The 15515-nt window shown below is 53.2% G+C and overlaps 6 protein-coding genes across 6 annotated transcripts; 4 read left to right on the forward strand and 2 right to left on the reverse strand.

The window, feature by feature from the left end:
• Positions 1-627: 627 nt before the first annotated feature.
• Positions 628-2633, reverse strand: NUU61_006576 (uncharacterized protein; the record flags this gene model as incomplete). Its single annotated transcript, XM_056657103.1, has 4 exons — positions 628-1959; positions 2208-2454; positions 2507-2515; positions 2578-2633. 4 exons carry the CDS (start codon positions 2631-2633, stop codon positions 628-630), a joined length of 1644 nt encoding a protein of 547 aa, XP_056509903.1.
• Positions 2634-2902: 269 nt separating this feature from the next.
• On the forward strand, positions 2903-4157 carry NUU61_006577 (WD40 repeat domain-containing protein; the record flags this gene model as incomplete). The annotated part of the gene is made up of 4 exons (XM_056657104.1): positions 2903-2943; positions 2994-3159; positions 3212-3856; positions 3909-4157. The coding sequence occupies 4 exons, from the start codon at positions 2903-2905 to the stop codon at positions 4155-4157; spliced, it is 1101 nt and encodes a 366-aa protein (XP_056509904.1).
• Positions 4158-4617: 460 nt separating this feature from the next.
• Positions 4618-7341, forward strand: NUU61_006578 (thioredoxin domain-containing protein; the record flags this gene model as incomplete). Its single annotated transcript, XM_056657105.1, has 5 exons — positions 4618-4710; positions 4760-4877; positions 4929-6434; positions 6501-7099; positions 7315-7341. The coding sequence occupies 5 exons, from the start codon at positions 4618-4620 to the stop codon at positions 7339-7341; spliced, it is 2343 nt and encodes a 780-aa protein (XP_056509905.1).
• A 1390-nt stretch (positions 7342-8731) lies between these two features.
• Positions 8732-9740, forward strand: NUU61_006579 (CAP domain-containing protein; the record flags this gene model as incomplete). The annotated part of the gene is made up of 2 exons (XM_056657106.1): positions 8732-9306; positions 9380-9740. 2 exons carry the CDS (start codon positions 8732-8734, stop codon positions 9738-9740), a joined length of 936 nt encoding a protein of 311 aa, XP_056509906.1.
• Positions 9741-10991: 1251 nt separating this feature from the next.
• Positions 10992-13703, forward strand: NUU61_006580 (choline/carnitine O-acyltransferase; the record flags this gene model as incomplete). The annotated part of the gene is made up of 4 exons (XM_056657107.1): positions 10992-11409; positions 11470-11499; positions 11560-13479; positions 13576-13703. 4 exons carry the CDS (start codon positions 10992-10994, stop codon positions 13701-13703), a joined length of 2496 nt encoding a protein of 831 aa, XP_056509907.1.
• Positions 13704-14518: 815 nt separating this feature from the next.
• On the reverse strand, positions 14519-15337 carry NUU61_006581 (uncharacterized protein; the record flags this gene model as incomplete). Its single annotated transcript, XM_056657108.1, has 1 exon — positions 14519-15337. The coding sequence occupies one exon, from the start codon at positions 15335-15337 to the stop codon at positions 14519-14521; it is 819 nt and encodes a 272-aa protein (XP_056509908.1).
• Between the last annotated feature and the right edge of the window lie 178 nt (positions 15338-15515).

The following is a 15515-nucleotide window of genomic DNA, read 5'->3' on the forward strand; positions in this document are numbered from 1 at the left end:
AGCACTGGTCTGCGATTTAGTGAAGCGCAACTACCGAGGCGAGCAGAGTGATCAGTGATGCCGGGGAACAAGGAGAAAGCGCATCTCCGCATCTACGGATCAAGCCACATACGCTATGGGCATCATCAGGCTGAGTACCACTAGGGGCTTGGATATTGCACTATACGTAGAGGACACAATTGCTTCTCAGACCTGACGGCCGTCTTTTTTTTTTGTTGGTTTTTCTGTAGGTTGCCACCAAGGGTGATATGGTACATCCGCATGAGATGGGAATCCATGCGCTAAGGCCCGGAGGCACTGCAATGTTCGCATTTCTGCGTCTTCTGGTTCTTGGACAGTGACAACACGAAAGGGAGATATCCGCCGGAAAGACGCAAAGGGGGTATGCATGACAGGAAAGGAAGTAAAAGCAGAGAAAAAAAAACACGAAAACCCATCAGTGCTTGTCGTAAAGCACTGATCGCATTGCCGGCCCAGTATGCCCCGTCCCCGATTCCCATTGCGCCGAGAGAAAAGATTCAACCATGATCATTCGTTGCAGTCATAGGTTTTACCACCCCCCAAAAGATTCGAGAAATAGCAACCGTCGCTAGAAGAGTCAAGATGTGTGCAGATATTCAATCAAAATTAGCCCTGCGAGGGCACGCCGGTGGACTGCGACGGAGCCCGGCCCCCGCGACCACCTCGGCCACGGCCACCGTAGCCCCGATTGTAGCCACGTCCCCGACCATAGCCACGTCCACGGCCCCGGCCGCGGTAGTTGCCGCGGTAGCCGTCGATACTGCCTTGGCCGAAAGTCTCAATGTTACGCTTCTCCTCTTCGCCGCGCCACTCGCGACCGCCAACCCGAGTGGCCGCGTTCTCTTCCCGGTCGCGAGCTTCGCTCGAGATGTTATCGAAGAAGGACGTGGTACGGTTGTACAACCCGTGCGTGGACGCAGTGCCATTGGCAGCGGGTTCGGTGATTTCCGGCTCACCGTTGGCGGCGTGGATCTCAGCTTCGGCAGCAGGAGACCCAGTGGCGATGGCTTCCTTCACCAAATCATGCTTGTTGAACTTGGCGTTGGCCGTCTCGAAGTCGTAGTCCGACTCGGGGACTTCAAACTTCTTGTGCGGAGCACGAGCAGCGCCTCGCCCGCCGCGGGGGTGCTGGTGTCCGCCACGAGGAACACGCGCGCCATCATAAGGCCGCATCTCATTCATCTTCCGGGTTAGGGAGTCAACAGGGCCATCGGCCTGTCCAGGCTTCTTCTGCACACCGGGCTGTGGCAATTTAGCCATGGCCGCAGCGACAGCCGCCGTGGCTGCGGCAGTGGCATCCGTAATGTTTTGGGCGTTTCCCTGTCCACCAGCTGCGGGCGCAGTGGGGATGGGAGCTGCGGGCTTCGGCGCGGCGATCGGAATAGCCGGCATAACCCGACCACTCTTCTGAGAGGCCGCAGCCGCAGGACCTGCTGAGCCATGAACCACCTCCGCTACAGATGGCTTTGACTCAACCGGCGGGACCGGAGCATTCTGCGCACCAGGGGTAGCATTTCGGCTGGCGGGCTTGCTGGGGATTTTATCTCCTACGGGAAGCTCTGAGGTTGGCTTAGGGGCAGGCACGACTCCGGGAGGCCCCGGGCGCTGCTGAGGGTGCTGTCCTGGCAGACCAAGAGGCATCTGAGGCGGAAACTGACCAGGGCCCTGCGGGAACCCTTGGCCAGGGGGAGGGTACCATCCTGGCGGAGCACCATAGGGCATGTTTGGGAACCCGGGGCCCGGTGGAAACGGGGGAGGAGGCCCGAAGCGTTGTCCATACGGCGGGTAGAAGCCTTGCTGGAATGGGGGCTGTTGGGGATAGCCAGGAGGGGTCTGGCGAGCGCCCTGAGGCGGCTGGGGAGGTGCTTGAGTCTGAGGGAGGCCCTGGGGCGCAGAGCCAGGCTCGGGTCCTGGCCCAGGACCAGGTCGCGACATGCTCTATTGTTTCCGTCAGCAAGCTGTGACAGTCACAAGATGACTTGAGAAATTGTGCATGAGGGAATTGATCATTCAGAAGGAAGGCAACGGAAATCTCCACACGATTTTGCGCATTCAGAACAGGTCTGTGAGTTTACATCCGAAAATATTTCATCATTTGATCATTTGGCCGACCGTGAAAAGAGCCGAGGCTCATGTCCACGGAGGCCGAGGCAAATGAAACACAAGAAAAGGCAGTGTCAACTTACTCCTAGGATGGCAGGGTCATCAGGTACCCGGGGTGGTTCAGGTTGTGCGGTCTCCTTTTTCTCTTCTTGGGCGATGCTAATGTCTTTCACATCGCTGCCCCGGAAGACAATGTATTCGTAGACACTGGTAGACGGGGCGATCTCCTCTGTAGGATTCCCTCGCCGTCCCTCTGTGCCAAAAGACATGACATTCTCAAGAGCTATTGTGGAGGCCTCGGGGTTGATTTCGTGGAGAGTGCCGACATAACTAAAAGACAATGAGCGAGGAAAACATGGAATCCAGTTTTCTCGGACCTTACCGAATGTCGCTTTTCGAGATTAGGTTAAAACGCTGACTGCCAGGTGTTAACTCCAGCCCAGCCGCACAAACCCAGGCTTCGACCAGCAGGTGCAGATGACTGACCCTATCAAATGGTTCATTTCCATCTTGGCGGGCTGCGCGAAGTCGCGCGAGGTAAAGAAAGGAGAAAAGACAGAAGAGGTGAGGAAAGATGAGGGATGTGTGAATAGGGAAAAAGGAAGGGGAGTTGAGAAGAGAAGAAGGAAGAACGGCAAAATCTGTTGGTTTTGTGGTGCACTCGGGCTACGGCGGACTGCAGGAGCTCCGAGAGCAGATTGGGTTGTGTGTGGGTCGACGGGCAGATATTATGAAAATCGTTATTCCCTGCCAATTTCAAGCAACATAATTTTGCATCATGGCGACTTCCTCAAACCGGGATCATTTCTTCCAGACGTCGTAAGAAGAGCCATGGTCACCTTCGAAGGCTTGTTACTGATCGGAAACAGCACTGCGCTGGATGAGCAGCATCGAAAGGACGCCAAGGCTCAGAACAGCAATGGAAATCCCATTAAGCTACCGAGCAAGATCCTAGCGGCTCGCGCAGACCCGTGGAATCCAGGATCTATCTACATCGCGCAAAGTAGTGGCACGGTGAGAAGAATTGTCCTCGAAGTAAGTAGTCCTCTCTACCTGGCGCGACACCAGGTTCTCACAATCTTCACAGACTGGAGAGACCGCTGCCCTCTTCAAGGGCCCTACAGCTCCTGTAACGAGTGTCTGTTTGAGCCCTAATGGCAAGCTATTGTTTGCTGGGTGTTGGGATAAGACCATCTGGAGCTGGGATGTGAGCTCGGGTCAACCGCACAGGCAATACGAAGGACATACCGATTTTGTCCGCTCGGTCACAAGTGTCAGATTCCGCGGAGAAGATTGGCTGATTTCAGGAGGCGCCGATGCGCAAGTCCTCGTTTTCAATATAAACAGCGGCCAGCGGACCGAGACTCTCAAGGGACATGCCCGTGGGATCCAAGATTTAGTCGTCGATCCCGAGTCAGAAAGCTCACAGGCAATAATTTTTACTGCGGGAAGTGATCGGGAAATTCGATCCTTCAATTTACTTGGAGGTGATCTCTCGGAGCCTCTACTTCCCCATGATACTAGTGTCTACAAACTCTTTTTCGACAACGATGCCGACCTTTGGACAGCCTCGGCTGACAAGACAGCGAAGTGTCTGATGCGGGAGGACGGATGGAAAGCTAATCTGACATTGGTGCATCCGGATTTTGTGCGAGATATCGTCATCTACGAACCTGGAGGCTGGGTTGTGACGGCTTGTCGAGATGAAGAGGTCCGAGTGTGGAATCGATCTGTATTTCCCCCTCGCCCTCGCAGATTCGCACGGAGGATACTAACCATCTCAGACTGGAGAGCTTCACCACACATTCTCCGGACATTTTGAGGAGGTTACGGGCCTGGTGCTGGTTGGCTCGACCGTGGTCAGCGTGGGAATCGATGCCACCATCCGTCAATGGTCTCTTCGACCCGACGAACTTCAAAATGCAGTGGAACTGGCCCAGAAAGGCACGCCCACAGAAGAGGACAAGCCGAATACCGAGAGCATGCTGACCGAAGAGGAGGAACGCGAGTTGGCCGAACTGATGGATGAATAGACGGTGTGATACCCAGTTTCGAGAATTCGCGTCATGCCCCGAGTCTTCCGGGCTCCCAGCCACTACATACCCGCCTCATGAGATGTATAGCAATATTTTACAGGCATTATAGACCATAGAGTACAGTATATCCCGAAAATAGCCATTTTGCAGCGGGTCACGTGCTTTGATGCGTCGATGACGCACAGGGCCGATCTCCCGAGGGGTGGTGTGGTGGCTCTCGTGCGCTTATCTGCTCGTCACGCTTCAGCCTTCTCTTCATCGCCCCGCTCACTCTGCCTGACTTGCGCCCAACGCCAATCTTAACTCACCACGTTTCAGTCTTCGTGGGGTTGGTATCAGCTGAGGTCGTCCTTTGCCGGATTCCGTTAGCACCCCCTCATCGACTCGACAGATAGATTCTCACTAGCCCGCCCACCCCCACCACCAAGGAGTTTCGGGGCACTCATCAACCATCCACATGGCGGCATCCACTATACAGCCGCAGGCCAGCGACCTGGCTGAGGCAGGGCCGAAACTGGCCAACCGTCTCCGGCAGAGCAAATCACCCTATGTGAGCGTGTCGCTTCGCGGTTGTCCTGCACGGTGCTAACGGCGAATAGGTCAGAGGACATATGAACAACCCGGTAGCATGGCAGGTCTGGGATGCCGAATCCATTGAGCTTGCCAAGAAGACCAACCGATTGGTTTTCCTCAGTATTGGCTATTCTGCATGCCACTGTGTGTGATAACCCACTCTTTCTTGGTTGATCATTCTCTAATGTCATCTAGGGTGTCACGTTATGGAGAAGGAGTCATTTATGTCGCCTGAGGTAGCTGCAATTCTGAATGAGTCCTTCGTTCCCATCAAGGTTGACCGGGAAGAACGACCGGATATCGACGACGTGTACATGAACTATGTCCAGGCCACCACGGGATCCGGTGGCTGGCCGTTGAATGTTTTCTTGACTCCAGACCTAGACCCAGTGTTTGGTGGCACCTACTGGCCCGGCCCTAATTCCACAACACACTTGGGCCCAGACTCGATTGGGTTTGTTGAGATTCTGGAGAAGCTGAGGGATGTCTGGCAGACTCAACAACAACGATGTCTTGACAGCGCCAAAGATATTACCAAGCAATTGCGAGAATTTGCCGAGGAAGGGACGCACTCGCACCATGGCGAACGCGAGTCCGACGAAGACCTGGACATCGAGCTTCTGGAAGAAGCGTATCAGCATTTTGCGTCTCGGTATGACTCTATCAACGGCGGGTTTTCACGGGCACCCAAATTTCCCACTCCGACAAATCTCAGTTTCCTACTCCGCCTGGGGGCCTACCCGAGCCAGGTCACCGATATCGTGGGCCAGGACGAGTGCGAGAAGGCAACCGCTATGGCAGTTACGACGTTAGTGAACATGGCACGCGGCGGTATTAGAGATCATATCGGCCATGGATTTGCCCGGTATAGTGTCACGACCGACTGGCTTTTGCCTCATTTCGAGAAGATGCTCTATGATCAGGCACAACTACTGGATGTGTATGTGGATGCGTTCCGCCAGACTCACGACCCTGAACTCCTGGGTGCGGTTTACGACCTCGCCGCGTACTTGACGACCGCTCCCATACAATCGCCCACTGGAGGGTTCTTCTCGTCAGAAGATGCTGACAGCTTTCCCACCCCCAATGACACAGAAAAGCGAGAGGGTGCGTTTTACGTTTGGTCGCTGAAAGAGCTCACTCAGGTGCTGGGTCCCCGGGATGCGGGTGTTTGTGCTCGCCATTGGGGCGTTCTTCCAGATGGAAATGTCGCGCCTGAATATGACCCGCATGACGAGTTTATGAATCAGAACGTTTTGTCGGTACGTGCCACTCCCAGCAAACTTGCTCGTGAATTTGGACTTGGAGAAGACGAGGTGGTCAAGGTGATCAAAGCCGGAAGACAAAAAATGCGGGATTATCGCGAACGAACACGAGGGCGACCGGATCTTGACGATAAGATTATTGTGGCCTGGAACGGACTGGCGATCGGGGCTCTGGCCAGATGCAGCGTTTTGTTCGAGGAAATCGAGAGCTCCAAGGCAGTGCAGTGTCGCGAAGCCGCAGCCCGTGCGATCGGCTTCATTAAGGAACACCTTTTTGAGAAGGCCACTGGGCAGCTGTGGCGTATTTATCGGGATGGTAGCCGCGGAGATACCCTAGGCTTCGCCGACGACTATGCCTACTTGACGAGTGGGCTGCTTGACATGTACGAGGCTACATTCGACGACAGCTATCTGCAGTTCGCGGAGCGGTTGCAAAGTAAGTTATATCCGATGTCCATTGCCTGAGATTGCTGCAATGACTGACGGTGTTTTCTCTCCCCAGAGTATCTCAATGAGAATTTCCTTGCCGAAACGAACTCCACGCCCGCCGGTTATTATAGCACCCCATCCCACATGACTCCTGGTATGCCAGGACCGCTTCTCCGACTGAAGACCGGCACTGAGTCAGCGACACCTTCGGTCAACGGTGTGATCGCACGTAATCTATTGCGACTCGGGGCTCTGCTCGCGGATGATCGATATCGGACGCTGGCGCGCCAGACCTGCAACTCGTTTGCCGTGGAGATCATGCAACACCCATTCCTCTTTGTTGGGTTGCTGGATGTTATCGTGGGGCTTCAGATCGGAACTCGTACTGTGACGGGGGTGTTTGGTACAACAGACATTTCGTCCATGCCAGTCCCACAGGGCGATGGCCTCCTCAGCCGGACGGATGAACCCATGTCGGCCCGTGATCTTGTTCTACGGCGGGTGCGAGCGGAAGCCGGTGTCGCTCTGTCTACGTGCATCTTAGTGACCTCGCTGGTCGACATCCGGCCGTCCCACCTGAAGGATTTTGTGGGCAACCAGTCGTTTTGGGTGAAGTCGCGTAACCCATTGTTTGCGGAGCTGAAAGCCGATCCACCGAAGAACTACTTGCTGGTATGCGAAACTGGACGGTGTAAGACAGTGGATCTTTAGATCGAAGTACTTGGAGGGGGGGGTTGTGAAAAAGGCGTGTTCTTGTGTGTTGGGGCGTTGTAGCTAACTTGTGCATTCTGTACTCTTGTTTCTTGGGGCTAGGGCTGGGACTGGGACTTGGCTTCATTACCAGGGTTAGACCGTGAGACTTGAGACTATGAAACTCTGATTTGCAGGGAGCGGAGAAGGTTCGAACTCCATGAATGGTGCATTATGGACTCCGAGATTGCCGAGTACATCATTTACGGTGGTCCACCTGTTCCATAATCTCAGTATTTTCCATACTGTGCATGTTGTCCCAAGGGACATTACCATGGTTGCACCTTGGCCCCAATTCCCATGGAAGTTGACAGTAAGCCCCAACTCCGCGCTGATTCTGGGCTGTTTTATCCGATTCAAAACAACTCAGCCCGGGAGCCATGCGCGGTAAGTAATCAAATCCCCATTTCTATAATATCAGTGAAACAATCACGAGTCATAGTGCCTACAAAGAGGTTTAATCAATCTCAGATCAGCCCGATCCAGGCCAATTGTCGAATCAGCCACATCGAAAGCCAAGTTTGTTAGCGGCATCAGTGTGACGGAGTAATCTCCCGGTTGGCCCAGCAAGAGCCTGGTGATTGGATGTGCAAGGGGAGTCTGAAACTTGGCAAGGGGGATTCATGTTTTGTATCTTGCGCTAGACATCCTGCCGCATAATATGTCTCTCTCTGGCGGTGTCAATATTTATGTTTATGTCGGTATTATTGATGATATTGATAGTTAGAGTATGAGTTGATTTCTGTGTCTCTGATTTATGTTAGGGTCTCTGTTCCTGCACAATGATCTTCATCACAAATCCTGAACGCGCGGCATCTAGCGCCCCCCCCTAAGCGGAGACTTAGAGGCCCGCTAGTGGGATTTGGGATCCACCCAGGGGGTCGCATATCACACAAGTCCATGGTTTGAGAGTGCTGTTTTCTAGCCCGGAGAAAACCATGGATAGTGTTGCATTACCCAGCCTCAGCAAGTAAGTGCTGGTCCAATCGATTAGGCGCTTCGGAGACGCGTTGGAATGTGGAACGTGCCAGGCCAACGAGTGGCCGGGTTGTGGTATGTATGGCTTCAAATATTGAGAGGTTGGCGGTTGTCCCTCAACAAGAGAGCAATAAGTAGCGATTGCATTGCAGATTGAAATGAAAGAGAAAATTGTTGAAGGTGCATTTTCATATGGAACTCAATCAATCTCAAGCATTAATCTCCTGCGCTTCTAATTAAACTAATTTGCTGGGATCTTCGCACGGCCCCACTCATCCCCTTTCTACATTTACACCTCTCTCCCGCTTCTCTCTTTCTCTCTTCCATCGTCGCTTGGTTCTATTGCTTTCAGCCTACACTTTTTCTTTCTTTCACTCGTTCGAAGAAAGAAAAGTGTTGAGGCCTGTCATTCTTTTTTATCAATCCCAAGTGCTTCCCAAGTACATACAGACACTCCTTAGTCCAACGGCAGTCGATCTGCTCGTTGAACCTCCCTACTCTCTCTCTTGGACTTCTTGAACTTCCTGGTGAAGTTCTGTGTTTTTTTGGTTTGATTTTTGATTTTGATCTTTCATCATGCGCTCTGCTCTGTTGTTTGCCGCCCTCGCTGCGGGAGTGTGTGGAAACGTCCTCGACCCGCGCGCCTACACGACCGAGTGGACGGTGGTCACCGTCACTGAGACCGTCACCAAGACGCTCCCTGCTGTCACCACCACTGCCACTCCCACTCCCACCCACACAGAGGCCCCGGTCAACGACACCAATCAGGTTGCCCAGGCCGACACCCAGTCCCAGCCCGCCCCGGAGAACACTGACTCCAGTGTCTCGGAGCTGGCCAAGAAATCCACGGTCGCCCCGGCGCCCAAGCCAACGGACGTCAAGGAGAATCAAGATGGAGCCACCACGGCCTGGACTTCGTACTACTCGACCTCCTGGACCGAGGCTGCCACGCCTGCCCCTGAGCCCACGTCTAGCATGACCACCACCACCTCGTCTGCTGCCCCGACCGCGACGAATTCCTACCAGCACAATGTCCTCTACAGCCACAATGTCCACCGCAGCAACCACTCGGCCAACTCGCTTGAATGGTCCGACTCCCTCGCCCACAGTGCCCATGACCTGGCTAAGGACTGTGTCTATCAGCACAACACGTTAGTCATTCCCTTTCCCCCCTTCTCATTCCTTCTTTGAACATCCACAGTACTGACTAGATTGTTTGCACAGCAAACTCGACGGTGGCGGTTATGGCCAGAACATTGGATACGGAAAGTCGGAGAAAGATGTTGGCCAGATGATTTCCAACCTGATGTACAATGATGAGATGGGCTACTTCGAGGACCTCTACGGACAAGATGACCCTGACATGGCTCTCTTTGACAAGTGGGGCCACTTTAGTCAAATCGTCTGGAAGGGCACCACGCATGTCGGCTGTTCAACGGTGACATGCCAATCGCTCGGCAACGTCGATTCCTCCGAGGCTCTTCCCTTCACCGTCTGCAATTACTCTCCAGCCGGTAACATGCAAAAGGAATACGCCAACAATGTCAACAGACCTTTGAAAAAGCCTGTCTACACGGCCCCCTAAACACATTCTGGATGGGACTACCACGACGCGTCGCTCTTCCAGCAACGTTCCACCTTCGCTATCTTGAACCCTTTTTTGTTTTATTTTGACATGTTTTCTTCTTCTTGGCCTGCATGTCCTGCTCCGGGTACATCACTCTGGTTCCCTAGGGTCCTTCCAGAGGGCAGGGTTTGGCACTGATTACATACTCTGGCCTGGTTCAGGTGTTCTGTCCTCGGGAAACCACCCTGTATGTAATTGTCAGTGCCCAACCCGGCCTCTCTCGGCAGACCCGGGGACATGCGGGATCCCTCTTTCAATTGTGAATATTTTCTTGACCCGTCGCATTGTGGTCGATGCACTGTTGGCGGCTTAACTCTTGTGGATACAGTCTCCGGCGTCCTTTTTACAAGCGTGATGTACAACGTATGATTCCAGCGTGATCATGAATTGCACTTCCTGTCTAGAATCTCCGTTTTCTCCTTGTAACTAGATGCAATAGCGATCTCGCGCGTGTCACGTGACCTAGATAGCTCTCCGCATTTCCCTTCGCCCGAAACGTCACATCCCGACCGAAACCGTCCCCGAGACGGTGGGGGCGTGATGTACGTCGGGTTAGCATGTTAAATGTCCTCCGACTCTGATCCCGCAGGTGTTAGCTATTGTCAAATCTATTTCTGTTACTCTGACCACTCTTATCGCCTGGTGACTCGGTCTCTTGTTCTGCCGACACGAGCGACAGCTGCTGCTCTTCTCTTGGCTGAAATCATCTGACGAAAGGTCTCAGCAAGCTCATCCGTTGCTCCGGTGCCATTCATTGTGTCCTACGATAGCTCTCTCCCGGACGCTAACCCGCTTTCTCCCTTGGAGGGGTGCTTCGATTTCTTCTCTGTAAGTCCTTTGCTCCGTTCAGTTCTTCCCTTCGACCCGAGCCGGTTCCACCAAGCCATCGCGGGGCTTTTTTTTTTTTTTTTGCTTTCTGAAGACCGGTGATCTCATTTCCTAGCATTTATATCTCTGTGCTGTCCCGTGGGTAGTTCTTAGTTTCCTTCTGGTCTTCCCATTCTCGTTCTCCTCTCTTTCTTTGCATCGAACTTCTCTCCATACATCCATCCTCTCGAGGTAGTCTCAATGCCACCATACTGCTTACAAGACTGTCACTATTTCTACCGCACTGCCCTGCGTCTCCTGTCCATTCCCACCTGCCTCGCCAGTCGCTACGCGTGATCTTGTCTTGTCTCTTGTCTGTGAATCGTCTCTCGAACTAACCCCATGTCTTATTCCTCCATGGCAGTCCGTTTCTTCACAGCTCCAAAGCCTCTTGGGAATGCCATGGACCATCATAATCACCCCAACACCCAGAAAAACGCCGGCGGCGAGCCGCAAGGCCATACGGTTGTGAGACCCAATGTCTCGACCGAACACCCCTCTTCTCGCGGCGTCGAGCTGCACAAGCCCATAGCCCAGGGTCTGACCTTTGCGAACCAAGATTCGCTGCCGAAACTCCCGATTCCGGACCTCGAGGATACCTGTCGGAGACATCTTGATGCTCTGGCTGCTTTGCAAGGCCCGAGGGAACATGAGGACACCAAGGCTGCTGTGCGGGACTTTTTGAAGACCGATGGGCCTGTTATGCAGGAGAAGCTTAAGAACTATGCTTCGTCGAAAACGAGCTATATTGAGCAGTTTTGTAAGTTGATGTTAAGAAGCAAGAAGGAAATAATCAAAAATTTGAAGCTAATGACCCCAGGGTATGATTCCTACTTGAATTTCGACAACCGTAAGACCGATCTTACCCAAATGTGATTTTCTTTTGTTATAAGCATCTAACTCCTTCCAGCGGTCGTTATGAATCTCAATCCGTTTTTTTTATTGGAGGATGATCCAACTCCCGCGCGAAACCACCAAGTGACCCGAGCAGCCTCCTTGGTAGTTTCGGCACTATCTTTCGTTCGAGCCGTTCGACGGGAAGAGTTGCCTCCTGACACCGTTCGAGGGACACCACTCTGCATGTACCAATATTCACGGATCTTCGGAACCGCTCGTCTGCCCACCGAAAACGGGTGCGTCATCAGCCAGGACCCCTCGGCCAAGCATGTGGTGGTGATGTGCCGAGGGCAGTTCTATTGGTTCGATGTCCTGGACGACAGTAGCGACTTGATCATGACCGAGAAAGACATCTCGCTCAACTTGCATGTCATCATAGACGACTCCGCGCAAACGCCGATTCAGGATGCCGCCAAGGGTGCCTTGGGTGTGCTCAGCACGGAAAACAGAAAGGTGTGGTCGGGGTTACGGGATATCATGACCAAGGATCCCGCTTCAAACAACGCAGAGTGTCTTAATATTGTCGACACTGCCCTTTTTGTTCTTTGCCTCGATGATACGGAGCCGTCTAGCACGGCCGAGCTCTGTGCAAACATGCTCTGTGGCACAAGCGAGGTGATCAAGGGAGTCCAGGTCGGCACCTGCACCAACCGATGGTACGACAAGCTCCAGATTATTGTCTGCAAGAACGGCAGTGCGGGTATCAACTTCGAGCACACCGGTGTGGACGGGCATACAGTCCTGCGCTTTGCCAGTGATGTCTACACGGATACAATCCTGCGGTTTGCGAAGACGATCAACGGTCAAGCACCAAGTCTATGGGCGACAACCAGCCCCGACCCGGCCAAGCGGGACCCGCGCAGCTTTGGGAATGTCAGCACGACTCCCCGCAAGCTCGAATGGGACATGGCACCTGAACTCAACATCGCATTGCGGTTCGCCGAGTCGCACCTCTCAGACCTGCTGCACCAGCATGAGTTCCAGGTGCTGGACTTTGAAGGCTTCGGTAAGAACTTCATCACATCGATGGGGTTCTCGCCAGACGCATTTGTGCAAATGGCATTCCAAGCTGCCTACTACGGCCTGTATGGCCGCGTGGAAAACACGTACGAGCCCGCCATGACCAAAATGTTTCTGCACGGCCGCACCGAAGCCGTGCGCACAGTAACCCCCGAGAGTGTAGATTTCGTCAGCACATTCTGGGGCGACAACCCGGCAGAGCGCAAGGTGGACGCGCTGCGCACCGCGACTCAGAAGCACACCGCCATCACCAAGGACTGCTCCAAGGGTCAGGGCCAGGACCGGCACCTGTATGCACTTTACTGCCTATGGCAGCGATCCTTTGACGATGCACTTTTCCACGAAACCAGTTCTGCAGGCGGGTACTCCAGCGCCGGCGATAGCCCCGAATCGCCGAAACTCTCCGAAGCATCCGACGACGGCTTCTCATCATCAGCGGGCAGTAGCAGCGGCCTTCGTGCTATCCGCAACGCCACCACACCCACACCCGCCATCTTTAGCGACCCGGGCTGGGACAAGATCAACAACACCGTGCTATCAACCTCGAACTGCGGCAACCCCTGCCTGCGCCATTTCGGGTTCGGTCCCACCTCTGCCGACGGCTTCGGCATCGGGTATATCATCAAGGACGAGTCGATCTCCTTCTGCGCCTCGTCCAAGCACCGCCAGACGGCTCGTCTGATGCATACCCTCGAGTCGTACCTTTTTGAGATCCGCAAGTTGCTGCGCGCTACGAACCGCAAGACTACGAGTCCGCGCACCAGTCGCGCGCGCGAGACTGAGGCTCTTGCCGAGCGTCTGCAGAATGATCCGCAGCGCCGGGGCCGTATTGTTCGTGGGGATGCTCGGGGCGCTGATACGCCTACTACGACTACGGATAGTGGTGATATCGAGGATGATGGCATGGGTGGATGTAAGTTGACTACTTCTTTCTTTCCTCCCCTTTCTTTATTTCTTTTCTTTTTCTTTTTAGATTCTATGGTTCTGGTTGCAGCTGACATGGCACTAGATGGCTTCTTCGATGCTGGTATGCTCCTCCACGCTCTTAAGGGTCTTAATGCCGAGCGCGAACAGCGTGGAGAGAAACCTATGAAACGCCGCTTTGTTGGGAAGAAGCTGCATTTAAATGAATATTGACGAGGAAGAGCCGTGCAGGGAATCTGTGGTTATTTACAAGAATGTACATTGGATCTCGCTACTAATAGTATTTCTCTATATGAACCCGATGGCATCTGGAGCATATAGCATATTCAGTCTCTTGTAGGTGTTTTGTCAGATGAATAGCGATAGGTTTGACCAACATATCTCGAATCAGCGCATTCATCAGTTATAAGTATAGCAAACCCAGCCCCTAGCATTCCGTCTCTTCTATGTGCAATCTTCCCATTGCATACGATAGCCCGCCAAGATGACTCGCAGCTCTCTCCAGCCTGTCAGAAAACCGCAAAAACGCATCCCGCTGAATAGACACTTCGCACCTATCGGCTGTCCCCCAAAAGGAAAGATTGATATCCCTCAGAAAACTGAAAAAAATCTCTTGCAGACGACTTGCATCCGAATGAAGAAGCTTGATCCGAGTACTCGATAGACACTGGCCGTCGAAATATCCTCGGGCATCTTTGTCTCCATGTCTGCTCGTTTGATTGAGCTTGTCGGGCTTGCATGCCTGCGTGCACCAGGTGCGGAACTGGGGAAGAGACACCGAAGCAAATGGTCTCTTTTTCTTGTCACGGGGGGTCCTGTATTTGCTCAGATACAAATACGCATCCGCGCAGTGCCAGGAGAGATTGCTTCTCTGTAGACGGTCGTGGAGATCGTTGCTGTTGAAGTCTATCCGGAAATAGTTCATGTTGGAAAGGGCCTGCGTGAGGGAGTCCATGATATGTTCCCAGCGGTGCTGGGGAGATGGTTGCTGACCCGGTTTTTTCTCTTCTGCAATGAAGAATGACAGGTCAGTACACAGATAGAAAAAGAAAAAGGGGGTTCATCCAAAATCCATTACTGTAGAGTCGTTTCCCAAGACTGGAACATTCAGAGCGCAAGTCTCTCATCCACTGTTCTTCTTTCCATGGTCCGACCAGCAAGCAAAAAGCCTGGACAAATTCCAAGAGAAGCAGCCGCCGAAAACAGCTGTAAGATGTGTAGTAGTTGACCGCATAGCTGGGATGAAACGCGTTCACTCGCTTCGTCGTGCAATCCGAACTGATCGCGAATTCAGGTACCTTGAACACTTCCCCCACACCCTGACCATACAGACCCCAGGTTATTTCGCCTCTCATCAGGGATGATTTCTGACCATAGCAGCAAAGGACGACCTGGGGCTCTTTGGTCCGCACCATATCCTCAAAAGTGCGCTCGGCCTCTTGGATAACTTCGTCGTCGTCGTTGTTGAAACCCCCGTGCACATAGGGCAGGCGATCAAACGCACAAACTTCGTCGATGCTTAGCTGATGGTTGGTTGCCGTGGCTATCAGCTCATTGACGGCCTTGGTCGTGGGGCAGCTTGCTAGATCTGCGGGATAGCCATTCTCATATGTCTGCGTTCGCGGCGGCTGGAGTAGCGTGACTAGGACGCCTCCCTTTCGGTCGGGTCCCGCGAGCTCTAAGCCGTGATGGATTTCGCTGCTCGGGATTGGGGTTCCGGTTGGATGGTTTTCGGCGAAGTTGTTGAGGATCGTGAGATGCGAGCTGGGTTGTTCGCTCGGCGGGATTTTCATTTGCTGGATTATTGGGAGGAGGCGGTGGTCCACGGGAATATCGAGACACTTCATTTCGGTAGGAAAGATATTCGAAATGAAATTTAATAAATAAGAGAGCAAGGATTATAGCGGTATAGAAACAAGAGCAGTGGTTTGTGAAAGACGACGTTCTTGACGCAGCCTTGAGCACTTATTGGAAATAGTAGAAACTGTAGACCGAATATCACCAAGAACACTTCATATTTATAGG

This window comes from Penicillium alfredii, assembly GCF_028826965.1.
Source record: "Penicillium alfredii strain IBT 34128 chromosome Unknown utg000009l_segment0_segment0, whole genome shotgun sequence".
NCBI classification, from domain to species: domain Eukaryota; kingdom Fungi; phylum Ascomycota; class Eurotiomycetes; order Eurotiales; family Aspergillaceae; genus Penicillium; species Penicillium alfredii.